This window comes from Triturus cristatus, chromosome 1_2 (assembly GCF_964204655.1).
Source record: "Triturus cristatus chromosome 1_2, aTriCri1.1, whole genome shotgun sequence".
NCBI lineage: Eukaryota > Metazoa > Chordata > Amphibia > Caudata > Salamandridae > Triturus > Triturus cristatus.
This window is the reverse complement of record NC_140580.1, coordinates 979,788,716-979,806,859: the sequence shown is the minus strand read 5'-3', so window position 1 is coordinate 979,806,859 and position 18,144 is coordinate 979,788,716. Positions and strand designations below refer to the sequence as shown.

Here is an 18,144-nt window from a genome sequence, read left to right as displayed (position 1 = left end):
AACAGGTTCCAACTGTTTTATTCACATGTTTCTCCATACTCAACTTGTTGTCGAAGACTACCCCCAGATTGCGCACAGCAGCCGCTGGAGTGGGAGGTGTTTCTGCCTGGATGGGCCAGAATTTATCTGGAAGTGGCCGAGGGATTTTTTTCACTGTACAATGCAGTATTTCGGTTTGTCCTCTATTAAACTGCATGGAATTATCCATAAGCCAACTAGCAATCTTCTGCATACATTCGTGGAAGTCACTAAGTGACGTAGACTCTCTACCTTCCAGAGATAGGATGAGCTGAGTGTCGTCTGCATAATTCATCAGCTTAATGTTATAGGATTTGATGATGGGAATCATAGGATCGGGCTAATGGATGATCCTTGGGGGACCCCATGCTGAACTCTTCTAAATTTAGATAGAAAGGGGGCGAGGGACATGGCTTGTTGCCTATTCTCCAGATAGGACTGAAGCCAACTAAGAGCAAGGCCCTCCAGCCCAAGTTCCGCAAGCCGCCTTAGTAAAATGTTGTGATTGACCGTGTCGATTGCGGCAGAAATGTCAAACAAAATCAAAACCGGTGACTGACCTCTGTCTGCCCGCATTCTAGGTTCATCGAAGACCACTACTAGTGCTGTCTCTGTCCCATGGCCTGGACGAAAGCCAAATTGCTCAGCCTCCAGTCTCAGATAAGTTTCCAAAAATGTAGACAGTTCTGCTGACCAGACGTTTGAGAATTTTTACAGGGTAAGGGAGAAGGGAAATCGGTTGAAAATTGTTTGTGCACTGAGGGTCAAAGGTGGGTTTCTTCAGCAGAGTTGTCACCAAAGCCTGTTTCCAGCAGGGAGGGACTGTCCCGCTGCTCAGGGATTGACTTCAGATCCGATGGAGCTGTGGTACAAGCGGTCTGCCGTACTCCTTCCAAACCTTATGGGGGAGGAGGTCCATCTGGGAACCAGATTTGGTACTCATAGCAAGGTTGTAGAACTCTTCTTCCATGGGTAAGGCAAACTGGCTTAGAGTTGCAGGTCTATACTCACGAGTCCCTTCGTCTATCTGACAGGCTAATGGCTGAACGCAAGTCTCAGATACCGAGTCATATGAATTTTCCTGACTTTCTGACAACCCAGTTATTATCTTTGAAATTATCTTTGAAATTTTCTCCTAAAAAAAAATAGCTAAGCTGTTGCAGAGTTCTTGAGAATCAATAGTTTTATTTTTCAGGCAGTCAGGTTTGGACAATTCATCGACTATTTTAAAGACCCTGCAGGTTTTGTTAGGAGCCTCTAAAATTGAATTAGCAAAAAACTCTGCCTTTGCTTTAGAGATTTCATTTTTATAGTTATTCAGTGTGGCCTTCAACGCTTCTTTATCAGCAGTATCATAACCTATCCTCCATTTTCTTTCTGCCAGTTTACAGTTCTTTTTCAGATTTTTTAAAATTCTCGTTAAACCAGGGGGCAGATGGCTTACGCTTGGTTTTTTAATGTTTTACGGGAATAAACAGATCAAGAGTCGTAGTGATCTGTTTACAAAATTCCAGATAGTTGTTTTCCACGGGCTTATTTTCGTCAAACACACTGGTACCAGTGAATATAGACGTTTGTTTGGAAATATCAGGCATTTTGTTCCACTCCCTGCCTTGGCGATAGTTAGGTGTGGTGGTGCGGTCTGGGTTTTTAATGGGGATACCCACTGTAAAAGTAACAAGGAAATGATCCGTCCAGCAAAGAGGTGAAATGGCCTCAACTTTAGCTGTTTTCTTCGGCAAAAATGAGATCTAAAATGTGACCACCCTGGTGGGTAGGATCCAATACCAGCTGTTGTAGGTTCAGATTCTCACAAGATTTCACAAGGTCATTGAGTGCTGACCCATTGTTTCCATTAGCCTAAAGGTTAAACTCCCCTACAATAACCATGTGGGAATGAGAGAGTGCCAGGTTAAACAAATTGTTAATGAAATCCTGGAAATGAGGGTTGACTGCAACGGGCGGGCGATAGCAAACCATGCCAGAGAACAAATGTCCACTGGGGCTCAGCAGGTAAAACCCCATTAGCTCCATGCCCCTGGTGTCGTCAATGGAGAGTTGCACAAAGTTCCAGCTATCTTTAAAAATCAATCCAACTCCCCCACCTCTCCCGTATACCTTATAGCCTGCTGGGCATACCAATCCCAGTTCGACCTCAGAGTCACGGCGGGTCCATGTTTCAGTGAGAAATAATACATCTAGTTTAAGGGTATCAATCAGTATATAAATCTCCTGGTGGTGTTTTACAAGGGACCTAGCGTTGAGCAAACCACACTTAAGACCACCCGGCTTACACTCCACAGTTGGTGCTTTAACCTGCGGGGAGGGTGTATTGAGGGAGTCATCACTCCTACCTTCCCTTATCCGTAGGAGTTGCTCCCTTGTGTACATTTGTTGTTTCTTTCTCCCTCATTGGGGATCAAAATCGGCAGCATGGCTGGCACTGTGTGCGGCCGGTGCGTGGATGGGCGAAGTCGGGCTTGCCTTTGGCGCGCGGCCGCTTAGTGGCCGTGCTTAAGATGCCCCTGTGAATGCGCATCTAGAGCACTAACCGGAAGTTCCGGCCCCAACTAGCTTCCGGCACTCACCGGAAGTGAGGGAAAGTAAAAGCTCCATGCGGAATCAGGTGCCGCTTCCAAGTAGGTAGGCAGAATTCAATTATATTCAACAGTGCAAAATTGCGATTTTAAAATACACAAGAACACTGTCTAAAAGCAGTTAAAAGTGCGGTTGCCTGGAAAAAACAAAGATGTCTGGAGATGTTGTCATTCTGCACTATTTAAGCTTGTGCCAAACTTCATATACAATAAAAAGTGTTTAAAAAAAAAAGCAGTTAAAATAGCTAAGGAGCAAACTAGCAGCAGCGAGGTAACATAAAATAATGCGTGCAGGTATGCCCGATTCGAGAGTGAATGGCCAGCACCTTCATTCCAGAGATGGCAATTCTTTATATGGCAGAATATGGGGAGACAAATCTACCAGAACAATCCTTTCAGTGATGAGATAACGGTCTGGCACAAATATGTAGATGAGGTTTTCTGAATCTGGATAGGCAACAGAAATACACTACAAGACTTCATTCAGTGGTTGATGGATAGATCCATGGATATCAAATTCTACCTATCCTTCTACCAATCGAGCATCAACTTTCTACATTTCACAGTTATAGCAGACAACAGACAGTTAATACCCACATTTTACAACAAATCTTTCCTATCGCCAAATTCTTAAGTTCGCCGAAATTGTATATAAAAGATGAATACTTCACCCATTTTGATGCCTTGAGTAACAAACTCACTCCAAGAGGATATCTGAAAAAACTTGTCAAAAATGCTTGCAAAAAAATCATGGTTCACCTCTCGAGAAACATTATTCGAATGAAGACAAAAGTATAAAGAAAAAAACATAGTTTATTTGACCACCTTCAATCTCTCTACAAACCAATTCAAGAAAATCAATCATAATTGGCACAACCTTTCTACACTCAAAATACCTCCACCGCATCCTATCTTTGCACTTAAAAAGGGAAAAAAAATACATGAGACCAACTAACCAAAGCTTATACTGCACCAACAATAAACACAGTGAAGAATGTTCTGTTTACAAACCGACTATACAAAGCACACTTTTTCAACACAAAGGAAAAAAGATCCACACATAAAATGTTAAAAATGCAAAACTAAAAATACTACCTCTGGTGTACTGTGCCCATGTGATAAACTCTACAGTTTAATTTCTAATCCAGTAGAAGCTGGCAACATAAACATTTTCCACAAAACCACCGCTCATCTATGAACGAGCTTGCAACTGTGCCAGTGGCGGCTCCTCCGCTAAGGCAGAGGAGCGTTGCCCTACTGCTTCACAGCAGTGAAGTAAAGGAAACTTAAAATGATAATAACTTGTGTTATTATATTTTTACGTATCCTTCTGCTGCCGCAGCTTTCGGGCGGGGCTGCTCCGACTACAGAGTAGCAGGGGAGGAAGGGTTTGCCCACTCCTAAGTGCACATGACTGTTTGGCCAGCCCTCTTGGGCCAACCAAACATTCATGTACACTTCGCATCTTCTCCATGCAGGCTGCATTACAGCCTGCGTGGAGATCATGCCCAGGCTCCCATTCCCTGGCTGAGTGCCGATCCACGTAGCTCAGACCAATCACAACGCTGCATTGTTGCTATTGGGAGAATGGGAGGGTGCTTCCTGCTGCTTCCTTGCTGCAGAAAGGAGACAGGAAGAAGAGGACGGAGGAGAGGTGGCGGCCGGCCATCACAGGTGTTTTTTTTTCCCGTCATCCCTACCCTAATGCTCCCGCCTCACCACCCGAGTTCGGTGGCAGCCGTTACTGACCTGTGCCCAAGCGTGCAGGTATATTGCTATACAATGGTGGGTCCGGTGGCAGCTGCTACAGAACTGTGCCCAAGCGTGCAGGTATATTGCTATACCAGGTACATACAGCTATTTGCATTATGAGGTTGCTGTACTACTTTCTTTAGGTTTCCAAGCTGTTAATTCTAATGCCAATAAAAACCAAATTTAAAAAATCCTATGCGTAGCGATAACCCTGTGATAATTAGTTTCACTCTTATAAGTTACAGCACAACATGTTCCATTAGACACTAATAGATTGGTATGGTTTTAGACAACATCCTTAGTTGTGGTGCTTCCCATCACTGCTACCACAAAACCCAGTATTCCCACGCAGCACGCACGTTGGGCCTGTGTGAAATCCCTCACTAAATATTCCATCATTCCCACAGGGACACCTTGCATGCACGTAACCCGCGTCCTAACCCATTCCCAATCCATGTAGTAGCATCAAACGACCCAAATACGAAGAGACTAAAGCAACGCTGCCCTTCCTCGCACTGACGCTTTCCCTGTGTAACTGTCAGACATTGCCTAGAGTAACTTACGTAGGACATGCCCGTAAGGGCCGCATCGCTTGCTGAATGACCTGCACTAAAGCACTCTTTAACACACTTAGGAGTTATACGTTTTCCCACTTTCCTAAACATTCAAAATTAACATCAGCAAAATCAATAACAGTGATATATTAGGAACTAAACACTATCATAAGCAAAGGCAATGGTAAACTGTACAAGTAAGTATGCGAATAGTACAATACTAGGGAGAGCAGGAGGAGGAGATGGTTCTAAAACTAGTAGCTGAAACGGGGCATCATTTACAATAGTAAGATAGTTGGGATAAACAATTGTTCAAAAACTCCAATCTTCCATTCCTTCTCATAAGCGTTCAACATTTATGAAGTGTTTAAAATGTATCAATCAATGAACAGAAAAACACAATCAAAATCCCCTTCAATATCCCTGCTGTGCAAGTCACTCAGATAGTGCACACTGTTTATTAGCTTCCTAACAGTAGCCCATTACAATTAACTACTATCCATCCTCAAACTCCCATTATTTCTAATGCGTTTGACATGGTTGATCACCATATCTTTAATTTGGTCCCTTAATTCTTACTGATCACTCCAAGTTACACTCGCCCGCTGATCAACCAGTAGGCATTCTTCACAGCTCAGTCAAGAAGTGCTGATTTCCTTCACACCACCTCCTTTGGTGTCTCTCCTTCCCAACCCTCTTCCAATAACGCATACAGGATTGTCGCACACCTATTAGTCACTGGAAGGCGCTACGATCACTCATGTTGAATTTTTCTAACACTTGCTTTCTACTACTGTGACAGCCTATCAATCATTTCTCATCTAGTACCCCGCTTACATCCTGACATTCACGTTCTGTGCCAGAAATTTCAGATCTCATTTAAATCCAATGAGATTGGAAGCCGAAATATTTACCAATGCTACCACAGCTCGGTACCAAGTACTGAATGCATATCCCATTTCACGCAGCTTAAGCATTTATTTTCCGGTACTCAGTATACTGGATTATTCTATCTGTCTTGGGCCCCGAACATTACTAATTTGCCCCAGTGGATAAGGTTTTAAAGTTTGCCTCAAGAACATTTTATATTCCCTTATGCACACTCCCATCTATTCTTTTTGCCACCAGGCAGGCTGTTCGCACCAAAACACAGAGCTGTTTTTAAGTTGTTAACACTTGCATCTAAAGCTACTCATGGCTTAACATCTTATTAAATTTCTTCCATCCTTACGTGATAAAACCATCACTACAGCTTGTGATCTGCCAACAAGAATGTCCTGGTCTTACCCAAATCACTCTGTGCTGCATCAACATTCCACTCCTCCTATCCAATTAGCCCATATCCTCTGTAACTCTCTTTCAGCCATCAAGGGAAGACCCTTCCTCCCCCATCCAGGAATTGAAATCGGATTGTAAGACTCATGACCTGACACTAAAGTCTAAGGGTGATTCTAAACTCACACCGCCCCCACACACTGTAACAATGTACATGTTAATTATTTTTGCATTTTTGTTTACGTCAGCTTGATATTTGCACAGTATACAAATGAAGATCTCGGCTGATTTCTGTTCTCACGTATTACAGTCTGACTCTTGGCTGCTTCATTCTGGCAGTGTATACAAGTTTAATCTAATACTAAACAAGTTTCCAAGATGTTATGTACTGTTACTATTTTAGGTTTTTTTATCTTCTTGCTTGAAATGGTATGTGGCTAAATAGACGTGTATTACAAGTAATTGAGCGTGCCTCCTCAGAGCTGATGAATAAGGAAGCCCAATTCCTTTCAGTACCATCTCAATGTTAAACATAGGGCATGTGAATCCAATTGGAATGTGGAACCTTCGCACTCCTTGATGTATTTGTGTGGTCAAATTTAATCGTGATTCATCGAGATGATGGGTGCAGAGTTGGTGACCCTTCTGAGCACAAGGTAAGTAATACTACAAAGATGTGCGTTATTTCCCTTGGGAGTAACGTCCCCAACTGTGCACTCCTTAAATGTGCTTCAACTGTTTAGTTTCAATAAAGTTTTATACAAATTTGTTCGATGGTTTCTTCTTTTTATTTCATATTATGAATTTCTTTTCTCAATTTTAAATAGTTTTATACTATTGCATTCATAGTATAACATTAATTCCGTCCAATGCATTTCGGGCTTTGCCCTTCTTCAGGGGCCTTACATTCTGAAAGTGCAAGAGAGGTATAATTTGCATGATGTTTACAAGACTTAATTCACAATTGTTATCTCCTCGAAATTTCAAAAAACTTTAAAGAAGTAGATGAACGGAAGCCCGTTTTAGATTTACAAACCTGGCAGTGAAACATATCTTATACTTTGGTACATTTAATTAAATTAAAAAAATTAAAAAACGTAATGCTCCAAAACAGTACAAATGAAAAATGAATTATCGTCTGAAACGTGTTTATATTTAATTTAAAAAATGGGGGGGGGGATAACTGTTCTTTCCAACCGTTTGTTTACGGCGTGGTGCGTGATATTTATAAACAATAGTACAGGTGAGAAAGACACTTGTGCTATAGCTGGCTGTAGGTAGCATTGATGAAAGTTGGCGCGGAAAAGTGTGAAAGTCTGACCTTACTTTAAGCGCCGGTATCACGTCTTTTTAAAAAAGAAGTATCTAAAAGACGCCTGAGTGCAAAAACCTGGTATTGAATGATATTTTGTTTTCGCAAAAGAATTTAACAGACGATCAAAGTTTAACGCTCACCTTCGGACGACGATTACGTGCTGGTACCGGAAGTGATACTTCGTGTGTTTGTGCGTGTCTGACGTGAATCGGCCGTAAATACTAATTCGCGAATCAGGTGTTGCCCGACAGTAAAAAAGTACTACCTATTTCATACAACGTAAGTGTAGAAAACAGACTGCGGATACGAACGTAAATAGAGATAAATAAATAATATAAGTGTTTTTGATTGCTGCATTTAATTTTGGCGATTCATATTATCACTAAAAAAATTGAAAAATAAGGAGTACTGCGACTGCGATGCAGTGTGTAAAAGGACAGACTACTCCGTTTTACGTTTATGTGTTCAAAAATATCAATAAAGATTGCCTGCTCATAAGATTAAAATAGTGAATTGTGGGAGTGATGAAATGTCAAAGATAAGTGAAAGAAATGAATCTTTTGGTTAATGTATAAAAGTACGGGTCGTGTAAACGATCCATATGATCGTATGGTCAAGGGGGGGCGGTACAAAGAAACAGATAAAAGAATGTGAATTGTTCTATTCACCCTACTTTGAATTTATCTGACTGTGTTTCCTCAATAAAATAGGATAATTATTAATTTCAGAACTACAGGATTTCAGAACTAATAAGAAAAAATTGATAAAAAAATTGTTTTGCACAGTACTTCTGGTGTGATCATGTTAAAACTTTGGTATATGTAAATAGTGGTTATCGAAAATTATAAGAAACATCCAAAGTCTAAGCGTTCATTCATGCCTTTCGGTTGAAGAGTCGATAGATGATTTGTCCAAAAAGTTTCCCTTCTTAGAAGGTACTGCTGATTATCCCGACCGGGTAATGTTGGCACGATTTCTAAAATGCAAAAGCGTAGTTGACTTGGATTGTGGTTGAACAAATTGAAATGTACTGCCACTGTGGATTTAGTATTGTTGAGTCGGATATTACTCTTATGTTCGATTATCCGCGTTTTGATTTTCCTTTGCGTTTTTCCCACATATACTGTTCCACATGGGCATTTCAACATGTAAATTAAGTTGGTACTATCACAAGTTCCTGTTACTTTGAGTTTTACAAGAGTACCCCTTGTTGGGTGACTTATTTGATTTCCTTTGATTATTGCGTTGCAGTTGCCGCAATTGTGGCACGGTAAAGGTACCGCGATAAGGTTTAAGAGATGTAAATGTATCTTCTTTTTCTTTTAGTAACTCTTTGATGTTGTTGGTGCGTAAATACGCAAATCTGGGGTTTAATGAAAAGATACCCTTGAAATCTTCTTACAATGTGAGTAGTGGCCAATGTTTTAGGATGGATTTTTTGATCCTTTGACTTCTGCTGGAGTATTTTGAAACGAAAACGGACCTTTGTTCATCACTTTTGGGTTTTGATGTGAGTAGTAAATTTCTTTCCAATTTGTGAACTCTTTCCATGGCATCTGTTAATATGGGTTCAGGATATCCTCTCTGTTTGAATTTGTTGAGGGTAAATACTTTATGCTTGTGTAGGACATGCACATGAAGAACAAGTTACTTACCTTCAGTAACGCTTTTTCTGGTGGATACAACATCTGCCTGTGGATTCCTCACCTTTCGAATACCCCCTACGCCAGCATTCCATGGGAAAATTATTTCCTAGCTCTCCCACGTCGATGAGGACGTCACAATGGATCGGCTCTGCTCGCGGCACCGTATGACATCATCGGAGCAACAGAAGGACCTCGTGGGCGTGCTGATGTCAGTTCCACCCATTTTTCCATGCCACCGAAGCAAACGGGCAGACCGAGACATTTTCAAATGCAAACATAGCATACCAAATATATATATATGTATATAAATTCACAAGAGCATAATAAATAAAAGTATAGAGGAATAGTTACAGAATAAGCGATTTTCATTATTAAAGTATATACATGATTAAGACATATGTTATGTTAAAACCATTTGTAGAGCGCACAGCTGCCCCAGCGAAGGGGCGTCCCGGCGCTGACAGCAGTTTCCGAGTGGAGTCAGGTTAGGCCAGGGGAAAAAGAAAAGTTTTGATAGCCTTTCGGAAGGATATCAGACAATCTAAGCTGCGGATCTTCAAGGGGAGGGAGTTCCACAGCTTAGCGGCAAGAAGACGGAAGGACCTGCCCCCAGCTCTAGTTCGCTTAACTCGGGGGACAGTAGCCAGGATCTGTTCGGACGAGCGCAATATGCGGGCAGGGACATAAGGAGTAATCAGGCCCGACAAGATCTCAGGTGTAGAAAACTAACATTTTAAAGGTGAGGCATAAGGTCTTGAATTCGACCCTTTTTGAGATAGGGAGCCAATGGAGGCGGCGTACGGCACCCGCTCCAGACACGTTCTTTAGAGTCCAAGTAAGACTCGTGCGGCTGTAATCTGGACACACTGAAGATGGTTCAGTTCTGCTTTATTGGCGCCTAGCAGCAAGGAATTCGCATAATCAAGTCTAGATAGAATGGTAGCCTGGACTTTTAGTTGACGTGTCGTCGAATTGAAAAACCCTAGAATAGGCCTCAGACCCCATAAAAGACCAAAGCAGGTGCCGGCGATTTTCTTGGTGTGATCTTGAAAGCCCAGGGTAGAGTCGAACCAAAGCCCAAGGTTCTTTACCACCTGCTTGGGGGTAGGGCCAGGGCCCAAAGAAAGAGGCCACCACTGAGTGTTCCAAAACCCCTCATCCTTCCCCACCAGTAGCACCTCTGATTTACTGGCGTTGAGCTGGAGACAGTTCTCCGTCATCCAGCCTGCAACCGCCTCGAGACCCTTCCGAAACTGGGTGGCATCGTTGGCATGATCATCCGAAGAAGCCACCACCATCTGGGTGTCATCCGCGTAAGAGACCATGGTAAGACCATGGTCACGTGCGACTACGGCCAGGGGTTGAACATAAAGGTTGAACAGAGCCGGACTTAAAGCCGAGCCCTGCGGGACCCCCTGCTCAATGGGCTGGATGGAAGAAGCGAAAGGGGGGGCATAAACCTGAAATGATCTGACAGAAAAGATCGGAACCATTCCAGAGCAAGATCTTTTACTCCAGCTTCTTCTAGCCGGCGCAGTAGGATCTGATGGGAGACCGTGTCAAACGCGGCGCTCAAATCAAGCAATATGAGTGCAGCTGTTTGACCTTCATCCAGGATGGAACGCAGATGCTCACTCACTGCTAAAAGTGCTGTTTCGGTACTGTGGCCGGCGCGGAAACCATTCTGAGACAGGTCTAGGATCTTATTATTATTTATAAAGTCCGAAAGGACTTTATTGACATGGGCCTCCGCCACTTTAGCAACCCAGGGCAAAAGAGAAATCGGTCGGAAGTTCTCGGGCTTGGTGGGGTCCAATAACGGTTTCTTGGTAGAAACAGGTGGACAACGGGGAGGCGGGTGGGCCTGTGAGGAATCCACAGGCAGATATTGTATCCACCAGAAAAAGCGTTACAGAAGGTAAGGAACTTGTTCTTCTGATGGATACTTCTGCCTATGGATTCCTCACCTTTCGAATAGATTCTCAAAGCCGTACCCCACCCGGAGGAGGGTGTCCACCTGACTAGACCAAAAAATCCGGCAAAACAGCGAGCAAAATGGCCTTTCCTCCTAACCTCAGAGTCCAAGCAGTAATGCTTTACAAAGGTGTGGAGGGATGCCCAAGTTGCTGCCGTACAGATATCAAGAACAGGAACACCTCTAGCCAAAGCAGAAGAAGCAGACTTAGCTCTGGTGGAATGAGCTCTGATACCTTCAGGTGGTTCCTTCTTGGCCAGGGCGTAGCAAATCTTGATGCACAAGATAATCCACCTGGAAAGCGTCCTCTTGTGCACTGCCTTGCCTTTCATTTTCCCAATGTAGCCCACGAAAAGCTGATCGTCCAGCCTCAGATCTCTAGTCCGATCTAAATAAAAGCTGACAGCCCTCTTAGGGTCCAACCGATGCAGTCTCTCTTCCTCCTTGGAAGGGTGAGAGGGAGGATAAAAGGTAGGTAAAGTGATGGATTGTCCCATATCAAAAGGGGTAACCACTTTGGGAAGGAAAGCAGCCCTGGTCCTTAGAACCAACTTATTCGCATGAATGGTCAGGAAAGGAGGTTTCGAACTAAGAGCCTGAAGCTCACTTACCCTCCTAGCCGAGGTAATGGCAATCAAGAAAACCATTTTAAAAGAAAGAAGCCTCAACGGGCAAGAGTGAAGAGGCTCAAAATGAGAACCCATTAAAAAAGTGAGTACGAGATTCAAATCCCATTGAGGTATAACGAAAGGTGTGGGAGGAAACTTATTTGTAAGGCCCTTAATGAACCCCATGACAATTGGGGACTTAAATAAAGACGGCTGGTCCGGCAAACATAAAAAGGCCGACAAAGCTGATAAATAGCCCTTAACAGTAGCTACAGCACAACCTTGCTGTGCTAAAGATAGAGAAAACTCCAAAATATTAGATAATCGGGCCTTCAAAGGGTCAATGTCTCTCTCTCCGCACCACTTAACAAACCTGGACCACCTGGAAGAGTAAACAGACTTAGTGGAGTGTCGCCTGGATGATAGAATAACGTCCACTATCTCTGGCAGGAGAGAGAAAGAACTCAGGTTGCCCCGTTCAATCTCCAGGCATGAAGGTGCAGGCTCTGGAGGTGGTGGTGTAGAACCTGCCCCTGCGACTGCGAGCAGAGGTCTGCCCTGAGAGGGAGACGGACAGAGGGTGCGATGAGAGGTGAAGAAGATCTGTGTACCACACCCTTCTTGGCCAATCCGGGGCGATCAATATAACTTGGGCCCGGTCTTGGCGAATCTTCCTCAGAACCCCAGGAATCAAGGGTATGGGAGGAAACGCGTAAAGAAGTTGTGAGCTCCAATCTATCTGAAACGCATCCCCCAAAGCTCCCTGCAATGGATACTGGAGACTGCAGAATAACGGGCAGTGCGCATTCTCGTGAGTGGCAAACAGGTCCAACCGAGGGGATCCCCACATCTGAAAGATGCGATGGACCACCTACGGATGAAGCCGCCACTTGTGATCGGCCGAGTAACGCCGACTGAGACTGTCCGCACGAACATTCAGCACACCGGCCAGATGATTTGCAAATACACAAATCTGTTGGCCCTGACCCCAGGACCAGAGCCGCAGAGCTTCTCGACAGAGGCAATACGACCCTACACCTCCCTGTTTGTTGATGTACCATATCGCGGTACTGTTGTCCGTCAGGACCTGAACCGACTGACCGCGAAGGGAATGGAGAAAAGCCTTCAGTGCCAAACATATCGCCCGCAATTCCAGAAGGTTGATGTGAAGTAACCTTTCCTCTGGAGACCAAAGGCCTTTGACATCCAGATTCCCCAGCTGAGCACCCCACCCTAGAGTGGAGGCATCCGTGAACACTGTGGCCACCGGCGGAGGAGGCTGAAAGGGCTTCCCTTGAGACAGGTTGCCCTGCACACTCCACCAAGACAGCTCCGCTGCAGCTTCTCTGGAGATTCTGATGTTCTCCCCAAGATCTCCGTTGTGCTGATACACTGCCTGCGGAGGCACCACTGGAGTGCCCTCATGTGCCAGCGTGCATGTTTGACCAACAGAATGCAGGAAGCGAACAGACCGAGCAGGCGAAGAACCTTCAGTACTGGAACAACCGCTCCATCGTGAAACAAAGGAATCATTTCCTGTATGTCGAGAATACTCTGCGGAGGTGGGTATGCCCGGCACACAGTTGTGTCCAGTATTGCCCCTATGAACAGGCTGCGCTGAGAAGGCACCAGGTGAGATTTGGGTACATTTATCAAAAAACCCAATCTGAATAACAGATGAGTCATCACTTGCAAGTGGCGAGAAACCAACTCTGGAGACTCCGCTTTCAACAGCCAGTCGTTCAGGTAAGGGAAAACAGGAACCCCCGACCTTCTGAGATGAGCCGCTACCACTGCCATCACCTTTGTAAAGACTCGAGGCGCGGAAGTAGGACCGAATGGAAGAACTGTAAACTGGTAATGTTGCGATCCCACCGTGAACCAGAGATACTTCTGATGCGACTTCAGGATGGGAAGATGAAAATACTCATCTTGCAGATCGATGGACACCATCCAGTCTTCCTGTTGCAGCGCAAGGAGAACCTGAGCCAAGGTCAACATTTTGAACTTTTCCTGTCTGACGTAAAGGTTCAAAATCCTGAGGTCCAAGATTGGTCTCAAGCGACCATCTTTTTTGGGGATCAGGAAATATCGGGAGTAACAATCCAGCTCCGGAACCGCGTCTATCGCACCTTTTTGGAGTAAAGTGAGAACCTCCTGCTGCAAAAGGAACAAGTGGTCTTCTGAACAACCACCCTCGCGAGGAGTTTAAGGAGGAGGAAACTCCAAAAATGGGAGGGCGTACCCATTCTCTACAAGATTCAAGACCCAACGATCTTATGTGATCAGTGTCCAATCTTGTAGAAAGTGGGACACCCGACCTCCAACTGAACCAACATGTTCCAAGATGGGGAATCTAGAACTGCTTTCCTGATGTACCAACGGTGGCAGGAGGGGAGGTAGAGGAAGAGGCTTGCTGACTATTTGCACCCCTGAGGCCTCCTAGTCTTCCCTCTGTATGATTTGTACAAGGGATTTTGCTATTGATGGCTCTGCTGAAATTGTTGGCGGCCACGAAAGAAAACATATCTTCCAAAGCCCCGATATCTCTTGTATCCATAACCTCTAGACTGAACCTGGAGGCCTAAAGATCTTGTGGTGGCTCTACTATCTTTGAAACGTTCCAAGGCTGAATCCGCCTTAGAACCAAAGAGCCTTGACCCATCAAAGGGTAAATCCAACAAGGTCGACTGTACATCAGCCGAAAACCCTGAAGACTTGAGCCATGCCTGTCTCCTTGTAGCCACAGATGACCCCATAACACGAGCTACAGCGTCAGCAGTGTCCATGCCTGATTGAATCACTTGACGTGCTGCGGCCTGTGAATCCAAAAGGACTTCCAAGAAGTTGGCACGATCCTCCTCAGGCAACTTAGGAGCAAGTTGAACAACAGGGTCTATCAATGCATGTATATATCGTCCAAGAAGGCAAGTCGCATTAGTTGACTTTAGAGCCATACTTGCAGATGAAAATACTTTCTTCGCAGCATGCTCTGTCTTTTTTGAGTCCCTGTCACCCAAAATGGTAGGAAAAGCACCAGAAGACTGTTTTGAACAAAAAGCTTGGACAACTAGACTCTCTGGTGTCAGATGTGATGACAAAAAAGCCGGGTCACCAGGGACAGGCTTGTATCTTCTCGAAATAGAATGAGATACCGCCGGAGCAGACAAATGCTTCCGCCACACCTCCAGAATTGGCTCTGTTAAAGCCTCTGTGAATGGAAGTAGGGGCTCAGAGGTAGATGAAGAAGTATTCAAAACTTCCGTCAGTATGTTAGACTTAACCTCAGCAGAGGGAAGTTTAAGGCCCAATAAATCAGCTGCCTTCTTAATTACAACATGATAAGGTGCAACGTCCTGCCCAACACAACCACTTGCAGATGGTAAATCATACTCAGGAGAAGTATCTAGGCCACTAGCTTCCAGAAGGCCCTCAAACTCATCCACAGAGTCCACAATTTCTCCTTCCTCCTGTTCTTGCAAATACTCCTCCTCCTCAAGCAATCTCTGAGCTTCTCTCCTGGAGCGTTGCTTAGGCAACGGTGCCGGCGGAGCCACACGCGGCACCGGAGAAGACACCAGCGACGTCGATGGAGGAGCCTCGACATCGAACCTCGACCGAATCAGAGTTGGAGCAGACTCAGCAGCTGAAGGAGTCCGGAGAGCCGGGGTAGACTATCTCGGCGCCGGGAAATGCCAATCCGGAGTCAACGGCATAAATGGCATGAAAGGGGTCTGGGGGTAGAACTGAGGCACACCCAGGTTGAAAGCCAGAGGTCCCACGGGGCCTGAAGGTGCACCGGATGGAGTTGAGGCTCTTGCAAATAAACCAAACATCGCATTGAGAAAATGCGAAGAGTCAGCCCCAGGAGCAGGAAAAGGAGGATATGAAGCCATACCTTCCTGTTGGGGAGTCACCTGAGGTCGCAATGGAGCCTGCAAAGCCGTGAACGGCGCCCGCACAGGTGAAGCCACACAGCCTTGAGAGGACCCTCCCAGCGCCGGTGATTCTTCATGAAGCGAAGAAGCCTCAGAAACCTGCGACGCCACGGCCAGAGATGGTACTGGCGTCGCCCGAGGAGAAGGAGTAGGAGAGATAAAGTCCCTTCTCCGAGGTCGCTCAGCTGGAGTCGGCGACCTCGATCTCGATACTCTGGCCTTCAAAGAACGATGTCGAGAGGTATGTCTTCTCTTGGATTTCTTGTGTCTCTTCGATCTCGAAGTGTGAGAAGATGAAGATTTTGCCCTCTTTCTACCTCTCTTCTCCTTCTTGGCTTTCGCCATAAACAATTTGGCTTCATGTTCTTTGATAGCCTTAGGATTCATTTTCCTGCAGCTTCTGCATTCCTCGACGCCGTGGTCCGAGGATAAACACCACAGGCAGTCATCATGTGGATCTGTTATAGACATGTGTCCACCACACTCCCTGCAGGGTTTGAATCCAGTTTTCCTAGAAGTAGCCATTCTGACAAACTACGAGATACAAAGTTTTCCACGATGAAAATAGAGAGCCCTGGAAAAAACAGTTGAGCGTCGACGGCGCGGAAAAAAGGGAACGGACGTCAGCACGCCGACGAGGTCCTTTTGTGGCTCCGATGAAGTCATACGGTGCCGCGAGCGGACCCGATCCATTGTGACGTCCTCGTCGATGTGGGAGAGCTAGGAAAGAATTTTCCTGTGGAATGCTGGCACAGGGGGTATTCGAAAGGTGAGGAATCCACAGGCAGAAGTATCCATCAGAAATGGGCTATTTAGTCATCATTGCTTGATTAGGACAGATTGTATAAATCTAGGATTTGTACAATATCAAAATTATATCTTAATTATGTTGGAATTGAGAAGCTCCAACATCCTGTCCCATGTGGAATTGTGTGGGACAAACCACTTTCACCTAAAATATGTGTTGTCCACAAAAATATCATCATTGACTGATGTAATGTTTTTTAACTTTAAAAAAAATGTGAAGATGAAAAAACAGGTTCCATAAACACTAGTGAATGGGATAACATAGCAGAATTAAAAAACAAGGTATATGATATACAGGGAGAGAAAGGAGCTGATGATAGAGAGCCTGTTCAGGAAAATATAGTAAACACAATGTGCATTATCTTTCTTGTTAACCAATATAAGAAATAGTGTGAAGTCATTTTATTTCACCGTCATATGAAACTAGACTAAATCTCAGGTAAAATCAGTGTTTTATTCTATATTTTTAAAAGTGAAAAATTAAGGACTCATGCATGTGCCACATATTTTTGTCCAAAAGAAAATTGAACTATGCCTCACATTCCACCATTCAAAAGGAAGAAACCCCTTCACCTCTTGTGTTGCTGGTAGGATTGTTCTCAGCCATGAGTTGAGCAGCGATGATGTTTGGAGCACTCAGTCCTGAAAAAAAAAAATTAAATTACTTGTGTGCCACACACAGTCAGAGGATGCCCAATGGAGTTGTCAGTTAAGGCAAAAACACAATTTCTATATGATCCATGTGCGTCTATGTCTCTTTGTGAAAGAGAGACTGTGATCCCAACAGCTCCCCTGTCTATGAAAATCTGCTGCAAATGTTAGCACTGTTGAGATCTATCCAGTTAATCACACTTGTCAAAAGCTCACACTTCCCTAATGCAGCTTCAGGGCACTGAAAGCAATGGAAGCTAAGGTGGGCATACAGGATTGTTGCATTTTTATTGCTTTAATTACCTAGGGGGAAAAAAAGAAAATTGCAGGGAAATTAAAATCAGTAGCCAAAAATAAATCCTTAAAAAATGGTTAGAACGCAGGTGTGTAAAAAGGGGTAAGGCAAATATAAAGACACGAAGGGAAATGTATAGGCTGCAGGGACGGTTTACTAAAATCGCTTATGTGAAAAAAATGGAAATATCAATTCCCATCATCATTTGATTTAACAACTCTGCTAAAATGAGCATCAATTCAACAGAGAATTCCTTCTATAGTTCTGTGGTGATACCATCATTCACATATGATTGATTTTAGTGACCTCTCAACCTCGGTGGTAGTGGAGACTTTTCTTTTGCGCTTCCCTCAATTTGGGTAGCTCTAGAGAGCTAAAATACTGCTCCAGCCTGGCTCAGGGAACTTGATCTATTATCAGATAGAGATCCTTATAACGTTAGAGAAAAATATAACTAATTTCTTGAGTATTAGATGATTGAATTCTAGTTGCAGAATTAAGGATCATCAGGATTGTATTGTCCTTCTTTCTAATCTTAAAAGACCATGTGCGGAGTTTCTCAATCTGTTGGCTCTCTTCATATGTTCTTTGATAAAATGTTTGATCATTACCCATTTCTTCTGCCAAGAAGTTGCCCTAATATTCTGAGAAGCTTTGGAGAGTGTACGCTCTTTTTAAAAAAAAATCTTATTGACTCGGATCTATAACTGCAG

The 18,144-nt window shown here is 44.2% G+C and overlaps 1 protein-coding gene across 6 annotated transcripts in view; it reads right to left on the bottom strand.

The window, feature by feature from the left end:
- Positions 1-18,144, bottom strand: part of EXD3 (exonuclease 3'-5' domain containing 3) — a 2,855,457-nt gene that overhangs the window by 2,288,520 nt on the left and 548,793 nt on the right. For all 6 annotated transcript variants that reach the window (XM_085610760.1, XM_085610799.1, XM_085610781.1 and 3 more), the window contains one exon: positions 17,059-17,127. In XM_085610760.1, coding sequence (XP_085466886.1) covers positions 17,059-17,092 — 34 coding nt within the window. In that variant the 5' untranslated portion in view covers positions 17,093-17,127. The remainder of the gene's footprint in view (positions 1-17,058; positions 17,128-18,144) is intronic.